Here is an 18,606-nt window from a genome sequence, read left to right as displayed (position 1 = left end):
AAACTGCCGGCAGTGAATGTCTCTCCTTGCAAACTGGTTTCCCAAATCAATGCGATCTGATTTCCTGGTGATCTCTGTTAGAAAGCGCATTGTTACCTTTAAGTAGGTTTTCAGTCAGTGGCTGGTAAGGGTTTGAACCTACACTGATACGATTAAATAACTGGTCCTAACGTTTTGCAGTGTATAACTAGAGAGAAACTATGGCAGAGGATCAGATTCAGAGCTCTTTGAAGCCAGCAGAAGTCACATTGCAGTTCACGTATATGTCTATGACAGGTATAAAATATCCACGTTGGTAATTTCGCACAAATCCAGTTGTTCTGCACTGAAGTCTCCCGTGGTTTATGAATGCATAGAGAAAAATTCATATATGCCACATGCTGTAAGATATGCGAAAATATTACAGGTAGTAATAATTTTCTGCAGCACTTCAGGGCTTCGTAACAGATCTGGTTAAAAGCACTTGTAGCTCACTAACGGTGAGCAAAAAAACCAAAGGGAAAACCCACAAGCCATAAAGCCCCAACCCCAAATCCAGACCTTCTGCATTAATGGCTTGGGGAAAGAAATTACAACGTGCTAGGTTTGTGGTGAAGAAAATTTACTATAAAGTGAATAGGTTTAGGACGTTCTCCAGTATTGGATAAAACTGAGTATAGGAACAGTAATAATATAGAAAAGCAGTTAAGTCCTATGCTAGTATTTACATAAGGCTTTAAGGAGGGATTAAGACTGGAATTTGCTTGTGTTCTTTCCATCACAGGGAAGAGCTTCTGCCTAAGAGCTCATCTCAGTCTCCCCTCTGGCAGGTTAAAGCCATTCCCCTAGGCCTGTCCCTACAGGCCCTTGTCCAAAGCCCCTCTCCAGGTTTCCTGCAGCCCCTTTAGGCACTGGAGCTGCTCTAAGGTCTCCCCTTAAGGCATCTTCCCTTCTCCAGGCTGACCCAGCCCAGCTCTCTCAGCCTGGCTCCATAGAAGAGGTTACTGGATATCCTCAATTCCTCATAGAGCTCATATTTTCTTTTCTAGATCTTTACAGATTTTATAAAGTAATTCATTGAAACTTCAGTGCAAACTAAATCATAAAATGCTAAACTGTGCAAGACGACAATGGCACAATTGTGATCTTTTTACACTGAGCTTCATTGGCCTATTTTTCCAAAGAAAAAGGGAATAACTGGACAACCCCCCATGTAATTTCTTATTTCAGATAAAGAGCTGATGCTCTACACCCTCTTCATTGTCTTTAATAAAAGGAAGTTGTGTATTTCGTACTACCAGAGACCACTCTCCATCTAATACAAGCATCACCTTTATGCTTACACCAATAAAAATGATCTAGACCTTCCTAAGGCTTGCAGCTTTTAAGCAGTCGTACTTTGAAGCTTCAGGATTTACTTTCTTTACTGATCTTAGGTTTGGTAGGCACGCTCCAGCGTGGGCATGGTTGTGCTCAGTTGTCTGTGCTGCTGCTAGGAGGATGACTGAAGCAAGAGCAACATTTCCTATTGCATAATTTCATGCAATGCTCAAATAATTCATCTGTAATCAAAGCCCTTGATGAACGCTCCATAATGAAGTGAGCATCTTTCATCTCACTTGAAGGTTTCTGATATTACCTGGGCTTGAAATAAACTCTCTGAAGTAAAAATCAGCTTTTACCTCTCTATTGTGGCCAGTGAGCCCATGTAGATTACTTTTATGTCTGTTTTGGGAAAGTCCACTTTGTTGTTATCAGAAACACTATCTAGACTGAAGAAACCCAGCCAGACTGCAGTACCAGCGAGTTCTGGTTTTATCAGAGTATCTGGTGTTTGCTGCAAGTATCTGCACCAGGACCACTGAGAGTCTTAGCTCCCAGCTCCCAAATGAGTATGATGGTTGTGCAAAATCCCTCCAAAATGGTTTTACAGCAACCAAAAATCAAACAGATCCAGAAGAGCTTGGTTAGGCAAGAAGTGCAAATAAGCCAAAATCATCCTGGGAGGCAGGGAGGGAATGGCACATGGTGGTTTTTATATGGGCATTCGTGTTTTATAGGTTTTATAATTGCAAGGTAGCTGGTGTTAGAAAACAATGGAACCAATTGGATTTAAGGGAATTCAGAGGAGCTGGCAGCAGAGATGCATCTACAGCTGGCCTTAGAGAAGTGTCTACCCAAGACGCACAGTCACTGTTGTCTGGGGAGAGAAGAGACCCTTTCAGAAGGCTGATTCAGCTTTTTAAGTGCCTGGAATCACCCACTCCAGGTGAATTTCCCTCTCCACTTGCCAAACCGGAGTGCTGTAAGAATAAGGCTCTTATCTGAGCTGCCTAAAATCACTCACAATGAATTCCCTCCTGTATATATAGGGAGGTGAAGCCTTTAGATTTCATTTGACGCAGCAATTCCAGCGGGGACAATACTCACCTCTATCAGGCAATGTATGTGTGTTGTTTTTCTGTAAAAGAGTGACCAAACTGCTCATATTATCAGTATAATATCAGACATTAGTGTTCTGCTGAAATCATCTTCTCCCTTTTGGGTGAGTGATTTAACCAGCTTCCTTTTGCCTGCTTTTAATGACTACCTCCGAATTTAGAGGAGCTTCAGTGCTATTTTGGAGATTTCACTGATTTCACTGACATGATTGATAAACCTTCCCACTGAAGAAAGCTAGTTCTTCCACAAGTGGCTGTAAATGAGGGGCTTCCATTTCCAGCACAAGCTTGAATTGTTGGTGTGTCTCAGCGTATGGAGATGCCCTGCCTGTTAACAGTTCAAGTATTTGTATAGCATAACAGAATGATTCAGGCTATTCTCACCCAACTGTGACTGCTGTTTCTTAACATTAATGCCCACTGTCAGGATCACAGAATCATAGAATCAGCGTGGTTGGAAAAGACCTTTAAGATCATCGAGTCCAACTGAAAGAGCTACAGGGAATCTTTTAAGGAATAAGCCTGGTTCTGTTATAGAAGAATAAAAGATGATTTGAAAATCCTAAGGTAATTAGCCTGGATGACACTCTGCACCCTAACTGAAACCAAAGGAGCTATTTTGTATTCTTTCTATGTAGATTAGATATTTATATAATTTATTTATATTTTACTTATATATTCTATGATTCTGTGATTTTCTTTATGCCAACTGAAACTCTGCTCAAAATCTTTCATAAGTGACAGTGGCACCTTAAACTTACCGTAATTGATGGTCCAGCAAAAACCAGACTAAGCAACATCAGGAAGGGAACAGACTCTTGTGTAGGTTCAATGTATGGCATACTCAGACTCTTGTCATAGCAATTAAATCCAGCGTGAACTGGCTTGAAGACATCAGTAAGTTCAAGGAAATAGAGGCTAACAACAGAGGATGCCAATATGGGTAACTAGAAGGGAAGAAAGCAGCAAATTACTGTTTGCAAATGGAACAGCAATGCTTTTGCAAAGACAACATAGCCTGTTAATAAATCTCTGTGATGTTTGCTATTTACATCTCACTGCTCCCTGTCATATGCATTTTGCCATCTCTAAATAATGAATCCTCTAGAGATATGATACTGTTCAGCTGATGGCAAATAACCCTGTTGTCTACCAGGCTAGTCAAAACACCCGATCCAACCTTCAGCTCACATAATTTGGCCTTTTCATCTATGAAACATTAATAGACAAACTTCCATTTTATTTAATTGGGTTTTTTTAATTCAAAAGGGAATACCAGGACTGCTGTGTCCCATGTGAGGCTTCAGTGTGCTGCTGTTCATCAGCATCCTTTTTGGTGCTTTAGCAACTCTCTGTCATGTACATGACAGTGCTTATATCAAAGCCAATTTGCATTACATTTCAAAGTAATGAAATACTGTATCCGGTGCTTCCCTGGAATCTAAATGCATGCTAGTACAGTGTTCTGCCTTTGCACATTCAGTGTGTAATTCTGTCAAAAAAGCAATTAACTTTGGCAAGACTCGGTCTGTTTAGAACCATAATGACTGGTTCACAAGTCTTTTATCCTCCAGCTCTTCAGTGATTTTACTCCTCGCAATTACTGCCAGTAATTTATGAAGAGGGAAGCTGGCCCCTCTGGGGATGAATTCCACCAGCTCCTGAAAGCACAGATTCAACCACGAGGCCTCTGTGGAAGGCATTGTTTGAGAGAAGAAATAGCAAAAAGGCATTTATGAAGCCATTGGTTTCTAAGTGAGCAGAGCCTGGGGGCATTCAGAGGTGACCAGCAGCATGGGATCGTTCTGTGTCTCCTACCTGTAAGTGCTCAGAAACAGGTTTTGTTTGTTATTTCCCAGAGTCCTCACTGAACACCATGAGAACAACTGCCTGCTCCTCTATTGAGATGCAATGATTCCTTCCCTGTGACTCTACTGCAGTGAAGGTACCTATGGATAATATGATGTGACTGCCTATCTGCTTCCTATTCTCTCTAAGTTGGCTATGACATTAACTTCTTCTCACTGTTAGCTGCAGCTGAAAAGCAAAAGCTTGCAACTACTAAATAGGCTCATTTAGATAAAATCATAACAATCTGATAAGGCTGTGTCACATCTCTTGAGAAGAAAACTCTTACATCCAGCACCTCACGTTATGAGAAATAGGGATTGTCCTAACATTGTTTCAGGCATATTTAGATTATATTATTCTTGCAATGTTTAGTACTCATTTACAAAAGTAATTGATAGATTAAAATCAGTGTCATTCATTCCATTCTACAATGGAATAAAAAAGCAGAGGTAAACTGGATAAATATCTATATTAGATAAATTATGACTAAAAGCTGCTGTATATGGCAGAGGGACAATGGTTTCTTGCAGTAACTGGCCTTTTACAGTTTTTCAGACCTTGGGCTTGTAAAATTCAGACTTTTTTTGTGCATAAAGATGTAATTTTGGGTGATTAAAGGAGGGTTCTAGCGAAATGTCACTGAAACATCTTTTACTATCACTTAGTTTTTGTTTGAAAAGAGCATCTTATCTCTGATATCCTGAAGGACAGATTGGAAGAGGGTGAGTTGTGTCTTAATTCTAAGGAAGAATAAGGTGGAGAATGGAAGAATTTTGCCTGTCTGGTTGTTGATGTGCAAGCTGATTGCACTGTCATGTCACATAGTGTAGAGGCTGTGATGGTGCAGAATGGGAGGGAAGGTGCATTGGCGTCCCTAAGTGCTAGGAGCATTACAAAAATAACACCAGGCATCTGGTAAGTTTGCTTCAGTAAGTTGTGTTTGTGTACGTGTATATGTATATATGGATATCTGCACTCATATCCAGTATTACAGACACAGACTGTGCATAGCACGTAACATACACAATATGTAATACATATAGTATGAATACGTAATATGTAACTGTGATGTAATCTGACATATCATATGTATGGAAAAATTATATACTGTGTCACTAAGTTGAGTCATGCTTCCTGCCCATCACAGGAAGAATTCCAGCTCTTTAGCTGGGTGCATTAAATAACACTGTTCCTCACTTCCTGCTGGATTGCAGTCCCTGAGTGACTGTAAGGCAAGCATGCAGAATTAGTCAACACAGGCTAGACTGTTTCTACTCATTTTACAGATGTGCAGAATGGCTTGGGTTGGAAAGCACCTTAAGGTCATCCTGTTCCAATCCCTCACACTAGAGCAGGTTGCTCCAAGCCCCTGTGTCCAACCTGGCCTTGGATGCTGGGCCAGCCAAGGAGCTGCCAAAGCAAGTCCAGAGGAGGCCACGGGGATGAGCAGGGGCTGGAGCAGCTCCCGTATGGAGACAGGCTGAGAACATTGGGGCTGTTCAGCCTGCAGAAGAGAAGCTGCGTGGAGACCTCAGAGCAGCTTCCAGTGTCTGAAGGGGGCTCCAAGGATGCTGGAGAGGGACTCTTCATCAGGGACTGTAGTGATAGGACAAGGGGTGATGGGTTCAAACTGAAACAGGGGCAGTTCAGGTTAGATCTAAGGCAGAAGCTCTTCCCTGTGAGGGTGCTGAGGTGCTGGCACAGGGTGCCCAGAGAAGCTGTGGCTGCCCCATCCCTGGCAGTGTTCAAGGCCAGGTTGGACACAGGGGCTTGGAGCAAGCTGCTCTAGTGTGAGGTGTCCCTGCCCGTGGCAGGGGTTGGAGCTGGATGATCTTAAGGTCCTTTCCAACCCAAACCAGTCTGGGATTCAGTGATTCTTTGATTAAGTAGTTGAAAGTCATACCTAATGACTTAGCCACGGTGCAGGTCCCATGGGGCAAAGCATCTTATAGCAGAGCACAAACCTATTCCAGTGAGCTAAGAGCTAAATGGACACAATAAGCAATAAGCCTATTGCTCTTCTCAGAAATCATGCCCTTTTATCTAGATGTGTAGATGGTTCGTTCTAGAATGGAAATACAGAGCAGGCAGGCTCATGAAGCACCTTGCCCTCAAAGTTTCATCTTCATTCTGTGTCCTTCCGTTTCTCCAGTGTCAAGAAAAGGGAAGCCTCTCCTTGAACAACAGGCTCTGCATTGCTCACAGGTCCACCTCTACTTTGATTATGGTATTCTTAAGCAGGCAACTGTTCTAAATGGCAATATTGAACTATTAAAAATAGGCAAACTATGAAGTGCTATTTTATTGTGAGACACAAAAATAAAAGATGTGGATAACTTCTTTTTAAAGTACTGCACTAAGCTATAATTTTATTGTTAGTTAGCAAATCAAGGAATTATAAGAACTGCATTTTCCTGTCTTCTGACTTCCCTACAGGACTCCCATATTATTTCTGACTGTAATTACACATTCTGCTAAAAGAAAGGAAATAATTCCAAAGGACTATGAAACATAACTGTATCTAATACTAATGAATAGGTTTCTAGTCAATTTACTATATGTCAGATCCCATGGGACATTTTCCTTCCCATCTTTTTAAAACTACAAATATAAAATGCATGTTCTAAAAGTCGAGGCTTCTAAAAAAATAACGTTTCTAAAATCTTCTAAACAGTCTAAGTGGCTATTTAATACATGAATATTTATGGAGTATTCTGCTTGAGGCAGAAGTAGTTCTGTAATTATAGACTTCAGCTCCCAACACCTTGAAAATGTCAAATGTAATTAGATGGTAGAATGTGTATTGTTTTAATTACAAAATGGAATAGGAATTTTCCTGTTCCTAATTAGAATAATAACCCCCCTCCAACCTCAATTCATGTATCTTGACTAATAAGTCTTTATACTTTCTTCCTTGGTTGGCTAATGGAGAAAGATCGCTGTTTAGCTTGTGGATTAGACCTGTAAATGTAGGGTTTGACCACAATGGTCAAACTCTGTTTGGTTTAGAGTCTGAAAGTCAGTACCACAGTCAGCAGAGCTGCTGAAAGGGTTTTATTTGGGGTTTACTTACTTAAAAGAACAAAGCTTTTCTTTGTCCTCCTGTTATTTCCTTAAGCTGGAAGCTAGGAGCCTTTATTAAGCCATCGGACTCCTCCGAACTGGTGAGGTATGTAACATATCTTCCTGCGGGCTAACAGCTACCAGACATGTATCATGTATAGCAGAGAACTGAAAGAATCAGAGATTCACATCACCCCTTGCCCTAGCCTAAAAGAGAAGAAGAGATTGCTAAAAGAGAAGAGATGGCTGTGAGAGGAGTTCAGAAGTGGGATGTAGCAGTTCTTCAGGTTGCCCATCACTCTCCTGTGGGCCATGCAGTGATTGCTCCTCAGGCTGTTCCTGGGTGCTCCTGATTTGCTCGTGAGGATTATGATTATTCAGGACCCACAGTGCCAGCACAATATGTTAATGGTCATATGATACAGCCTGTGCATGGGAGCCCCACTGGTCCTGCCCAAAACCCAGTTGCTATGCCTTAACCACCAAACTTGCTGGACCACCCTGGAGTAGATGGAAACGCTTCTGTTAAACTTCCCTATGATTAGTTTTCCATGGCTTTGACTGTATGAAAAGAGGAGCCTGTAGAGCTGTAGCCCATTAATACAGTATTGTCATTGCTACTGACTCAGTACTGAGTTTGCAATGACTCCGGACTGGGGCTTCTCAAATGTGTTTTGTCAGTACTTGCCCTGACCTGCCTGGAGCTTTGTTTTGATTTGGTGTAATTGTAACAGCAGTTTTCTCAGTCACATTAGAAATCAGGCAATGCCAACTTAGTTTTACTTTCACATATCTGTGTATGGTAGAGCTCTGCAGGGATTTTGTATCTAGATCTAGTAGTAACAACTAGTTAGTCTGTATAAAATGAGCTATTTATGACTGTAGTGTATCGCAACCCAGATCCTTTGTCAGGAGCAGTATGATGATGACGGTGATTCTTCCTCACCCTAGGAACCACTTGGGTTCATTTTTACATTTGCTAATGTGCTTTTACACCTTGCTCTTTATCTTTTGGTCTTTCTCTTCATGTTACATCCCAATTGACTCTATGTGGCATGGTTTACACCTGTTGGATGGTGTTCTTTGTGCTCTTTGTACCCGTAGGCCCAGTTTTGCCAGCTGCAGTTCTGCATTTCTTTATCTGACCATTGGGTGAGTTGTTTGTGGCCTTGAGGTCTCCAGTACCAGCATATGCCCCATCTCTTCTCCTACATCTGCAAGTCCTCCACATTGCACCCTCTAAGGCAGGAATGCAGGTCTGGCATGACAGCAGAGGTTCTTGCAACTGGGGCAGTGGAAGGCCAAGCCTTAGCAGGAAAGTCCCATTGGAGTGGATGAATGATGAGCACAAGTTTGTCCTTTGGATAACTCAGCATCTGGGGCGCTGACTTGTGTCTCCTGCCTTCCACCAAGCACAAAACCTGTTCTTCTGAAGGAAACATTGAATCGCTTGCTCTTGCGTTAAAGAGTAGGACCTTTAACTTTTCTATTCCACAGGGTCTCTGCAGAGCCCTACATTTCTAATTCAGGGTGCTCCCTCCCCTTGGAGAATTTCCAAATCATCAAAGCTTCACTAAACCCACTTTCTCTCTGCAGGCGTCAACAGCCAACTCAATGGCAATCAGATATTGATGGGTTCTAAATGACACCATGGAGACAGCGAGGCTCAAACCAAAGAAAGGTAACAAGAACACACACACATTCTGCAGTTCCTATCTTCCCTTGAAAGGAGATGCAGTTGGATGCATACATAATTCAGAACTCTCTGGGAATCAGTAGCTGCTGCAAATTCCCTTTCTCTAAAGCTGTACACTGGTAGTTATCTATCCAACTCCTTTATCTGCCAGTATTTAACTAAGTAAAGAGCCCATATTTATCTTCACAAGAATAGCGTCTTAAAATCATGGGCTTTGCACATACTCAAACATCTGAACCTGTTTCATAGGTAGCAGTTCTGTGATCTGTCTTTGCCTTGTTAAAATGCACTACAAGTCTTATCTCTTCTCATGAACTCATAGGCACATCCTGTGGTGGTGATGGTGTATTGGGCTGTGCTGGTGGCTACTGGCAGACTCCAGTAAGCTCTTTAAACATGAGCTACAACAGTGATGAGCCTGGGCTATATTTCAGGCAGGCTAAGTGTGTGTGTATGGGGGAATGAAATGCCTCTCTTGTAATTATAGTGGGATATTGAAGTCCCTGCTCAGTGAACTGGCTGGAATGACTTCTTTTCCTTGAGACTGGATGCAAATATAAAGGCTGTGGAATTGTTTTGTGGGTTAATTTTGCCTGTATAAAAGATAGGCAGAAAAGACAGAAGCCATACGTGTGTAGCTTTCAGAGGAAGCCAAGGCCTGATTAGTCAGATGAAGAATAAGGCTCGTATGACTAGCCCACATGTCAGAAATGGTTAAGGAATGCCTGATAATGCTATTGGGATCTTTCATAATGACTAGCCAGGAAATTCTCCTTAGGTCTTTCCGCAGCCTTCCCGCAGCACCGAGGAGTTCCCGAGCATGGGAGCTGCCTCCTGGTGTTCCTCTTGTTTACTGGGAATCTGTGTAAGCAACCAAGGAAACAAACAGGATTGCCTCCAAGAGGCGTCTAATGAATGCCAGCGCTTTCTCCTGGTGGGAAGAATACCAGCCAAGTGCTTGGGAGAAGGATGGTTTATTTAACAACAGCACTGTGTTCGCACTGCAAGGCTGTGGCGTTGTGGCAGATGCTGTTAAAATACATCAGAAATGCCAGTCTTTGTGCCAGAGAATTCATGGGCTAAATGACAAGGCACAACAGATGGATGAGCCAAAAAAGAGAGCTGTGGTGGGCTGGAGGAGACAAGGTATTCTTATCCTTAGCCAACTACCAACAGTGATGGCAGCTTTCACCCACCATGGATCTCGTCCTGTTGTGCTGTGCTGGGAGAGTCCCTAATTCTGCCGTTGTCTCTTGTTGCTCAGAATCCATGGCTCCTGCTGAGCTCCACCAGTGCTGTACCTTCACCCTCAGCGAGGCTGCTGTGCAGGGCTGGGGGTACCACCAAGCTCAAATGCATTGCACACTGGGCCGTCATGAGGACTCTTGAGGGATGGTGCTAAGCACAGGATGGCTGCACACTCGCTTGACCTAAATGTCAGGTTTGTAGATTATTTTGTCTTCTAACCTTAATTCTTCACTGCACGAGGCTTATAAAGAGAAGGAATTCAAGCTTCTCAGAGCCTGGCATCTATAGAAAGGCACTCTCTGCACTCGAGTTTCTGCTGCTTCTTGTCCCTTTTCTGGATGCAGGTTTCACCTGGCTCAAAGCTGTAAGGAACGGATCTTTTCCCTAAAGGATTTTTACCTCACCATTGTCTAAGCTTTGTGGAAATTAGTTGTAGAGCCGTGATATGAGGGTCTTTCTGCTCCTAGATTTAACACTATAGGATGTAATTTCAACTCGGATTCATTTCAAACCCCAGCTGTCACTGAAACCTGTTATCGTTGCCAAATTGAGTTACCCTTATTTCCAGCATTGATTTCAGAGTTTAATTCAATTGTTTGGTGACTGTCAATTAGAGTCTAGCTTTAAAAATACATCAGATATCATCATGCAACTCCTCAAACCTCTTGATCTTTTGCCAAATGCTAATAGAAAACCTTTCACAGAATCCCAGCCTGGTTTGAGTTTGAAAGGACCTTCAGCTCATCCAGCTCCAACCCCTGCCATGGGCAGGGACACCTCACACTAGAGCAGGTTGCTCCAAGCCCCTGTGTCCAACCTGGCCTTGAACACTGCCAGGGATGGGGCAGCCACAGCTTCTCTGGGCACCCTGTGCCAGCGCCTCAGCACCCTCACAGGGAAGAGCTTCTGCCTTATGTGTAAGACCAAAAACAGAGCTGATGATACATCATTGATAAAATTCCTATTTATGTCAGAAATCTCAATGCACGGTAACCCTGAAAGTACTGGTTTCACAGGGAGAAACCAACAAAATGGAAGTGGTTAATTCTCCGGTAGGAACAACCTAAAACTACTTTAATATATTTCTATTGAATTTAGTGGTGTGCTTAAAAAGGAAGCAAATCCTTAGGCAAAAGTTTTGCAACACAAAAAATACCGTGAATGCATTTCTTTTCAGTGTGACTTTAAACATAATTGATGATTCCTTATTATTCTAGTTATATGATTACATTATGATATAATGTGATTTAATATTAATCAATATTTAATTAATATTGATTTATTAAATCAATGATTAGTTGTAATCAACGAATACCTCCAAACAATTAGATTTAGGATATTGCATTTACTGTTGATGATGAAACTTCTTTTATGGTCCTGGTCAGGGTTACGGTAAATCACAAGTTTTAAAGGCAGCACTTCAAAGAAAGGCATTTGGTTTTGGGTCAGAGTATTCCCATAGTTCAGCTCGAAGCATCCTCAAAATCTCCATGGGACAAAGCTGCCCATCCCTACACAACACTGCAATCTGTTGTACTCCATGTGTACAAAAGGGTGCCAGCCCTTCTCCATGGTTACTCCCATGCTGAGCATCCTTCCTACCAGCTGAACTTTCAAGTGATGGGATCATCAGCAAGACACACTGTACCAACTCGGCTCCTGGGTACCTCAAGGTTCATGATAAGCTGTTCTTTATTCATCTCGGCTGATGGCACAGAGCTACTACATGCGGCTACACGCTGCTACATGCAACTACATGCTGCTGTATGCCACAACATGCATGCCTGCAGGACAGCGTCTTGGGGTAGCCACATGCCAATACATGCCACCCGCTGCTACATGGCACACACAGCCACACACCACTGCATGCTGCTACACACAACTACCTACATGCCACTACACGCTCCATGGCACTACATGGTACATGCCACGAGCCACTACACGCCACATGCCACTGCATGCATGCCTGCAGGACTGTGTCTTGGGGGAGCCACACACCACTACATGCTACACGCCACTAAACACCACACGCAGCTATATGCCACGCACAATTACACGCCACATACAACTACACAACATGCGCTGCCTCATGCCACTACACACCACATGCCAGTACATGCTACACGCCGCTATGCGCCATATGCTGCTACACGCCACTACATGCCACACGCTGCTATACGCTACTACACGCTGCTACATGCAACTACACAGTGCTACATGTAGCTACACGCTACATGCCACTACATGCATGCCTGCAGGACTGAGTCCTGGGGTAGCCACATGCCACTACACACCACATGCCACTAAACGCCACATGCAGCTCTTACTGCTGGGGTAGTAGGTCAGGAGAATGGTGCAGGTCTGAAAAGGGAGCAGGGCCTTGTTTCCCCATGAACTACTCAAACTCTACAGTTACCAAGCAAGTAGCCAGAATCAGAGGGGGATCTAACTCGTGGCACTTGCACTTTAAATCCCAGGACAGCCTTGGCACAGGCCTGACATCTCCCTTTTAGCAGAAGATGGCCCTTTTCTGGTCATCTTCTGCTAAAAGCTGACACTATGCAGGCTGTACAGCTCTTCCGTAAGCACAGAAGTGATGTGCAGCATGTAACGTCGATGATTCCACCAATGCTGCTTTGAATGCGTAGGAGATCCTCAGGCCTCAGACAGCCCCTTAATGTTTGGGGGATGCTGGTGTCTAATGCAGCGTTCTAACCAAGCGTGACATCAGTCCCCTGTGAGTCAGCCACACGACAAGGGCAGCTCAATGAGCAGACTGCTAAGTGTGGTTCTTGTCCTTCCCCTCACACATGGTTGGCTCCTTTGAGAGAAAAAGTAGTGTATTGGAAAGCGTTGTGCTGCTTGCACAGTATGGGTATAATGACAGCTTCTGGGGTTTTTTCCCCCTAAGGCTAATTTAAGCATAACAGAAAATCAGTCTAGAGAGAAATGTGGCCACACTGGGTCTCCAACACACAGTGGTACACTTTCATCCTTCCACTAGACCCAAACATCCTGTTCTGAGGAAGAAACTTTTAGCCTTATAGCCTGCTTTCTCTGTACTCATTTTTCCAATCACTGCACTCCCTTGGCTTTTACCCCGGTGTCTCTCACACCTTCGCATGACTTGCAGGTGACAAAGTGCATAAGTTAAATGCGGTGGCTCATGCATGGCTGAATAGCTGGGAAAGAATCCAGATGTGACCACGAAGTAGCACTGAGCCACCGAGTGATGTGTACAGACCCTTTACGTTTCAAACCCAGCTCTGTCAGTGTATGGCAGAAACAAAACCTAAAGCATCTGGTGCTGAGACACAGTGAACATTCTCCATATGCACTTGTTTCAATGGAAGCTGATGGCATCCTGTGTTTTGCAGCCTGCAGTCCTATGGTTATAACAGATCTTTGTGCTTTCTGCTGGTGAGGATTCCAGCTCCCCTGGGGAACAAGAAAAAGAAGTGGTCTTCCAGCAGCGAAAGAAGCATTCCCAAACAATCCTACCATAGTTAACTCCTGGCTCTGCTCTGGACAATGAAAGAAAAGAGCAACCTGTATCTGTATGCATGCATCATATACAAGAGTCTAGCAGACAACGTAAGGAAAACATTTAACTATACAAAGGATGTTGTCTCATTGTCCAAAACATCTCTGATTTTAGTGTCTCACTGTCCGAAATGTCTCTGATTTTAGTGTCTCACTGTCTGAAATGTCTCTTGATTTTAGTCACTGGAAATTAAGCAACCAACAGACAAAGGCTGTGCCACATGAACACAATTCAGCTGCAGAGTAAGTGTATCAAGTTACTCAGGTTGACAACACCATGGCCTTTTGCAGTCCCACGCGAATGGATGAAGCAATGGTGGCACTGAGGTCAAAGGCAAAATTCATAGCGACTTCTGTGAAACCAGGATTTAAACCAGGAGGTTTGGAAATTGGTGAAGACAGTCTTTTTCCTTCACCAAGAAGAAATGGATCTGTCTGTGCTGCCTCTAAACTCTGACCATTCTGCCCGGAATAGAAACTACGTAACCCGGGAAGTTTTCCAGATTCATATTAAACCACTGCCATATTTCTTCTGCAAGTGACTATAATTATGATACAACCTGAATATGCTGAAAGTCAGTTGGCAAAAAGCAAAATGTATTCCAGGAACACTCATTTTCAGTATCTCCCTGAGGTACACAGCCTTTTTACTATGGAAATGAATTCCTGCTTGACCTCTGAATTTGCATTGGCAAGTTTTGTCTTTCTCAGGTGTGCAGATGAAGCTCAGATAACCCATTCAGGCTACAGAACCCTCAGATGCCACTAGTATGATTAGGAATAAAACAGGCTGAACTGCCTGGCAGTGCTGATTACCATGTGCTTCAGGTAAACATGATGGCCCAAGGCAGTCTAAACCTCTCCATCTCGCAGGGGTGTGTGCTGATCAGAGGCTCTGCTAAGCAGAACTCTCACCCGTATCTTAAAATAACCTCTAAAACATTCTTCTGAGACATAGGATACATCATCGTGTTATTTTATGAATCACAAAACTGGACAATATGTAACTGAAACTGTCAAGATTTGCTTTGTAATGGTCATTGGTTTGCGCCTGTTTAGAGAAGCGCCATCTCTTCATTTCAATCCCCTTTCATTTCTATGTCTCCCAAAGCTTTAGCCTGGTTCTCCTTTTGCTATTCCTCAGTAAATGAAGAACAGCTGTAGCGATGCCACTCATCTGCAGAGGGGCATCTTGCTTTCATGTTTTAACTCTGGCGTTGCTCAAATCTGCTACTTTGAATTACCCTGAATCCCACTGAAACCGGAATCAGGCCCAGTGTTTCTTGTGCAGTGACCTGCATGCATTCTGTGTAACCAGGTTTCATCCAGTCCTGAAAGCTGCTGCCACCAAACACATGTATTGGCAGGAGTCAGTCTCATTTGTAACAGGAATTCTTAAGGATCTTCATAGCAGGAACTGTATTTGCTGCTAAAGATAAAGTCTTTCTGAAGCAGAGAATCTGTCTTCACTTGTTCTGCACACTCAAATTATAGTAGGTATTACACTATACAGTATATACAGTATTGCCTTTTCACTGTGTATTTCATTTGTGTGATACAAACCCATCCCTTTACTGCCACTTTGGAATTTTGACTTCCTCCTTGACCCACTATTCTTTTTCCACATCTTCCCTATCTAAAGAGAAAAAACCAGCACTTTGGGGTGATGCAATTCCTAAACAATCTGCTCTTCCTTTGGCCTACAGCTCCCATGTCTTGATGCAAAGTGGCTGACAGCAAACCCAGTTTTCTTGTTTAAAGGTAAGCAAAGTGCTATGGACATGGTATTTTTGCTGCAATTTAGGATGGGGAGGGACTGTCTGCTGGGAATGGGACAGGGAAAATTAAAGTAAATGAGTGGCAGAAATAAAACAAACAGGTTGGAATCCTGTTTCCCATCGTCCATTCAACCACCATTCATGAAAGTAATAGCTTTAAAATTCAGAGAGCCTTAGTTAAATTGGGTAAGTTTTGTTTTTAAATGCTTGGCTGTTGTTGGATCGCATTAAGAACTTCCCTCTTGCTTACAAACAAAATCCGTATCACATAATGATGCCAGTCAACCACGCTGGGCAGCTCTTCTATCCTTTATACTTGCAGCCTTCTCATTGCAACTAAACTATATTGGGTTAAATCCCTCTTTATGAGGTACAACTCAGTCTTTGGTTCTCCTTAAGCCAGGCACAATGGAAGAATCTAAGCCATCAGGTCCTTTTTCTGATGCTGTTGAAGGGCTGTGCCTGTGCTACAAAGCTCTAGGAAGGCATTCTCAGTAGTCTGGATAGAATTAGGGCACATGTGGGTAAATGCAGGGTGGGTGGACACAAGTAACACAAGCTAAGGGTTTCTTTCTAAATGCCATATGATTTGTTGTCAGTCTTTCTCTCGAGTGATTTCAGTGCTCAGCTGAAATATGAGAAATGGTCTCAAATCCTCCTGCTGGGCAATGGGAGAGCTGAGAACTCACCAAAGGGATTCTTAATCAGTGTTTAGGCTCTCGTGCATTGCAGTCAGTCTTTTCCCTTGCTGTTGCTTTTCCTTGTACTGAATACCTACAGGTTCATCAGGTCAAAGGGAGCCATAGATCTGTAGTTCAACAATTAGAACTCACTCATTAGGGCCCACGTAGGCTCTAGGCTCTGCTCCTGTGACTGAATAACATAGAGGTCCTCAAAGTTGCATAGGAGACCATTCTGTTAAGTGAATGCTCTCAGATCAGCTGAGTGGTGAAGACATCTCCACCTCCTTTTAGATCTAGCTGTAAATGACTTGCTGAAGGTCTTAAATGTCCACACTGGAGAGGAGAACTTGCCTGCTTCATATGGCAAGACTTCATATGGCCTGCTTGATATGGCAAGACAGAGCTCAGTCAAAGTTCTCCATTGCTTGCAGAATCCTTTGCCTTATTCCTTGTAACAGCTCCAGGGAGCTTCTAGAGGAGCTAGGAGTATGCAGTTAATATTATATCAGGCAACTCTTTTGAGCTCTGTACTTCATCCCATCTTGCTGCAGGCCAAGGCACGGTTGCGCCCACCAAAAGGCGCAGTTCTGTTGTGTCTTGCAGGATCTCTATATTGTCCCTGAATTAGAGTTATGCCCAAGCTGAGGTCCAGCAATCTCCCTTCCTGGTTGGATTCACAAAGCAACAAAGGGAGCACAGAGAGCAAGGAAGCCCCTGCCTTCTTCTAAGGGCTTCTCCAAGCTTAACCTCTCTCTCCTATACAAAGCTAATGTAGGTGTATGGCACAGCGAGTGCCTCCATCAAAGGGCTTTTCAGGAGCAGGCCTGATTCCACAGATGGGATGTGCCTGATGCTTCCACCTCACCAGCCTCTGCCAAGCTTTCAGGCTGGTGTGGTTTATTTTGGGTTAGCTCCTGACCACCTCCAGGTATCTGGGAAGTGCAGGGGACAGGGACATTCCACTGTCACCTAAATCCCTTCTCAACCCAACCCCTTCTAGCTCCTAGAGAATCTCCAAAGCCCTGCAAGTGCACGTGAAAGAAAATACTTTTTGTTTTCTATTTCACCCGATGTTTATACGTTAATATTTCCTATATTAAGCATTATATATATATTTATGCTTTTATTTAGCTACCATTGACTTTCATCATATTTTGCCATTAAGTTCTTCACATTATTTCCACCACCTCTCTCCGAGGTAAGTTACATGGTGCCTCAAAGAACCTTGATCACCTCCTTGACACCCTTTGCTCAATCCAGAAACCATTTTCACCTCCCTCTTACCGCTGTGCCAATTAAACACATCCCCATCACCCCAATTCCCTTAAGCTTAGCCTGGGTATGCTCCTGATCTTCTAGAAGCACCAAAGTGACTGCGCTTTCCAGGGGGCCAAGTGTCTCCAAGTGACACACCAAGCAGCTAGTGCCTCTGCAACTCCACCTGCTCCCAGCTGAGCAGCCATAGCAGGGTTGGCTCTGTAAGATGTGCTGAGACCCGCACTCCGTTTCCAGACCAGGCATTTTTAGCTCTGTGAGAGGAAGCCCGTAATCCAGGGGTCGGTTAAAACACCACTGATGATCACTGGGAGGACATTTCCCAAGCATTCCCTCACGGATGTGATTTTATTCTAGCCAAGCAGCGTTCGCCTAGCAGCCAGCCCTTCTTGAACATGTCCTCCTCCTCCTCCTCCTGCAGGGTTCCTCTGCACACAGCATGCTTTAGTCGCCCAAATCTTCCCTTTCCCGAGCAATTCCTAGCAACACCTCCTCGTGACCAGGCTGCAAGAAGACCTTCATTACGCTGCCCGGTTTGGGGGGGGGGGGGCTCTCGTTTCGGAACGGCAAAGCATCACGTCGGGATCTGCACCCCGCGGTGCGGCGGCATCCCCCGCGCCCGGCTCCGCGCCCGCGCCACTCACCTCCACGAAGTAGAAGCAGGGCAGGAGCGTGACGCTGTCCTTGGTCACTTTGCCCTTGGGCCGCTCCTTGGCGGACATGCTGCCGGCACTGTGCCGCCCGCCGCAGCCCCGCGCCCGGCTCCGCACCGGCTGCGAGCGCGTCCCCGCCGCCGAGCGAGGGGCTGACGTCAGCGGGCTGCGGGGTCCCGGCAGCTTTAACTCCTTCGCAGGCGGGATGCGCTGGGATATAGGGAAGCTCTGGGGCACGGGGATGCGCAGAGACACAGGGATGCACTGGCTGCAGTGGACGGCTATGCAACCTGTGCCAGCGCCTCAGCACCCTCACAGGGAAGAGCTTCTGCCTTAGATCTAACCTGAACTGCCCCTGGTTCAGTGTGAACCCATCACCCCTTGTCCTATCGCTAC

General features: G+C 44.2%; 1 protein-coding gene across 2 annotated transcripts in view; it reads right to left on the bottom strand.

The window, feature by feature from the left end:
* PLPPR4 (phospholipid phosphatase related 4) overlaps positions 1 to 18,279 on the bottom strand; it is a gene marked incomplete at both ends in the record, with an annotated part of 32,088 nt that extends 13,809 nt beyond the window's left edge. For both annotated transcript variants that reach the window (XM_080623618.1, XM_080623619.1), the window contains 2 exons: positions 3,182 to 3,367; positions 18,202 to 18,279. In XM_080623618.1, the coding sequence (XP_080479744.1) occupies positions 3,182 to 3,367; positions 18,202 to 18,279 (264 nt within the window). The remainder of the gene's footprint in view (positions 1 to 3,181; positions 3,368 to 18,201) is intronic.
* Positions 18,280 to 18,606: the final 327 nt, after the last annotated feature.

Source organism: Psittacula echo (assembly GCF_963264785.1).
Source record: "Psittacula echo genome assembly, chromosome: 7".
In the NCBI taxonomy this organism is placed as follows: domain Eukaryota; kingdom Metazoa; phylum Chordata; class Aves; order Psittaciformes; family Psittacidae; genus Psittacula; species Psittacula echo.
Note: the sequence above shows the minus strand (reverse complement) of the source record. Positions and strands in the feature narration are given on the sequence as shown.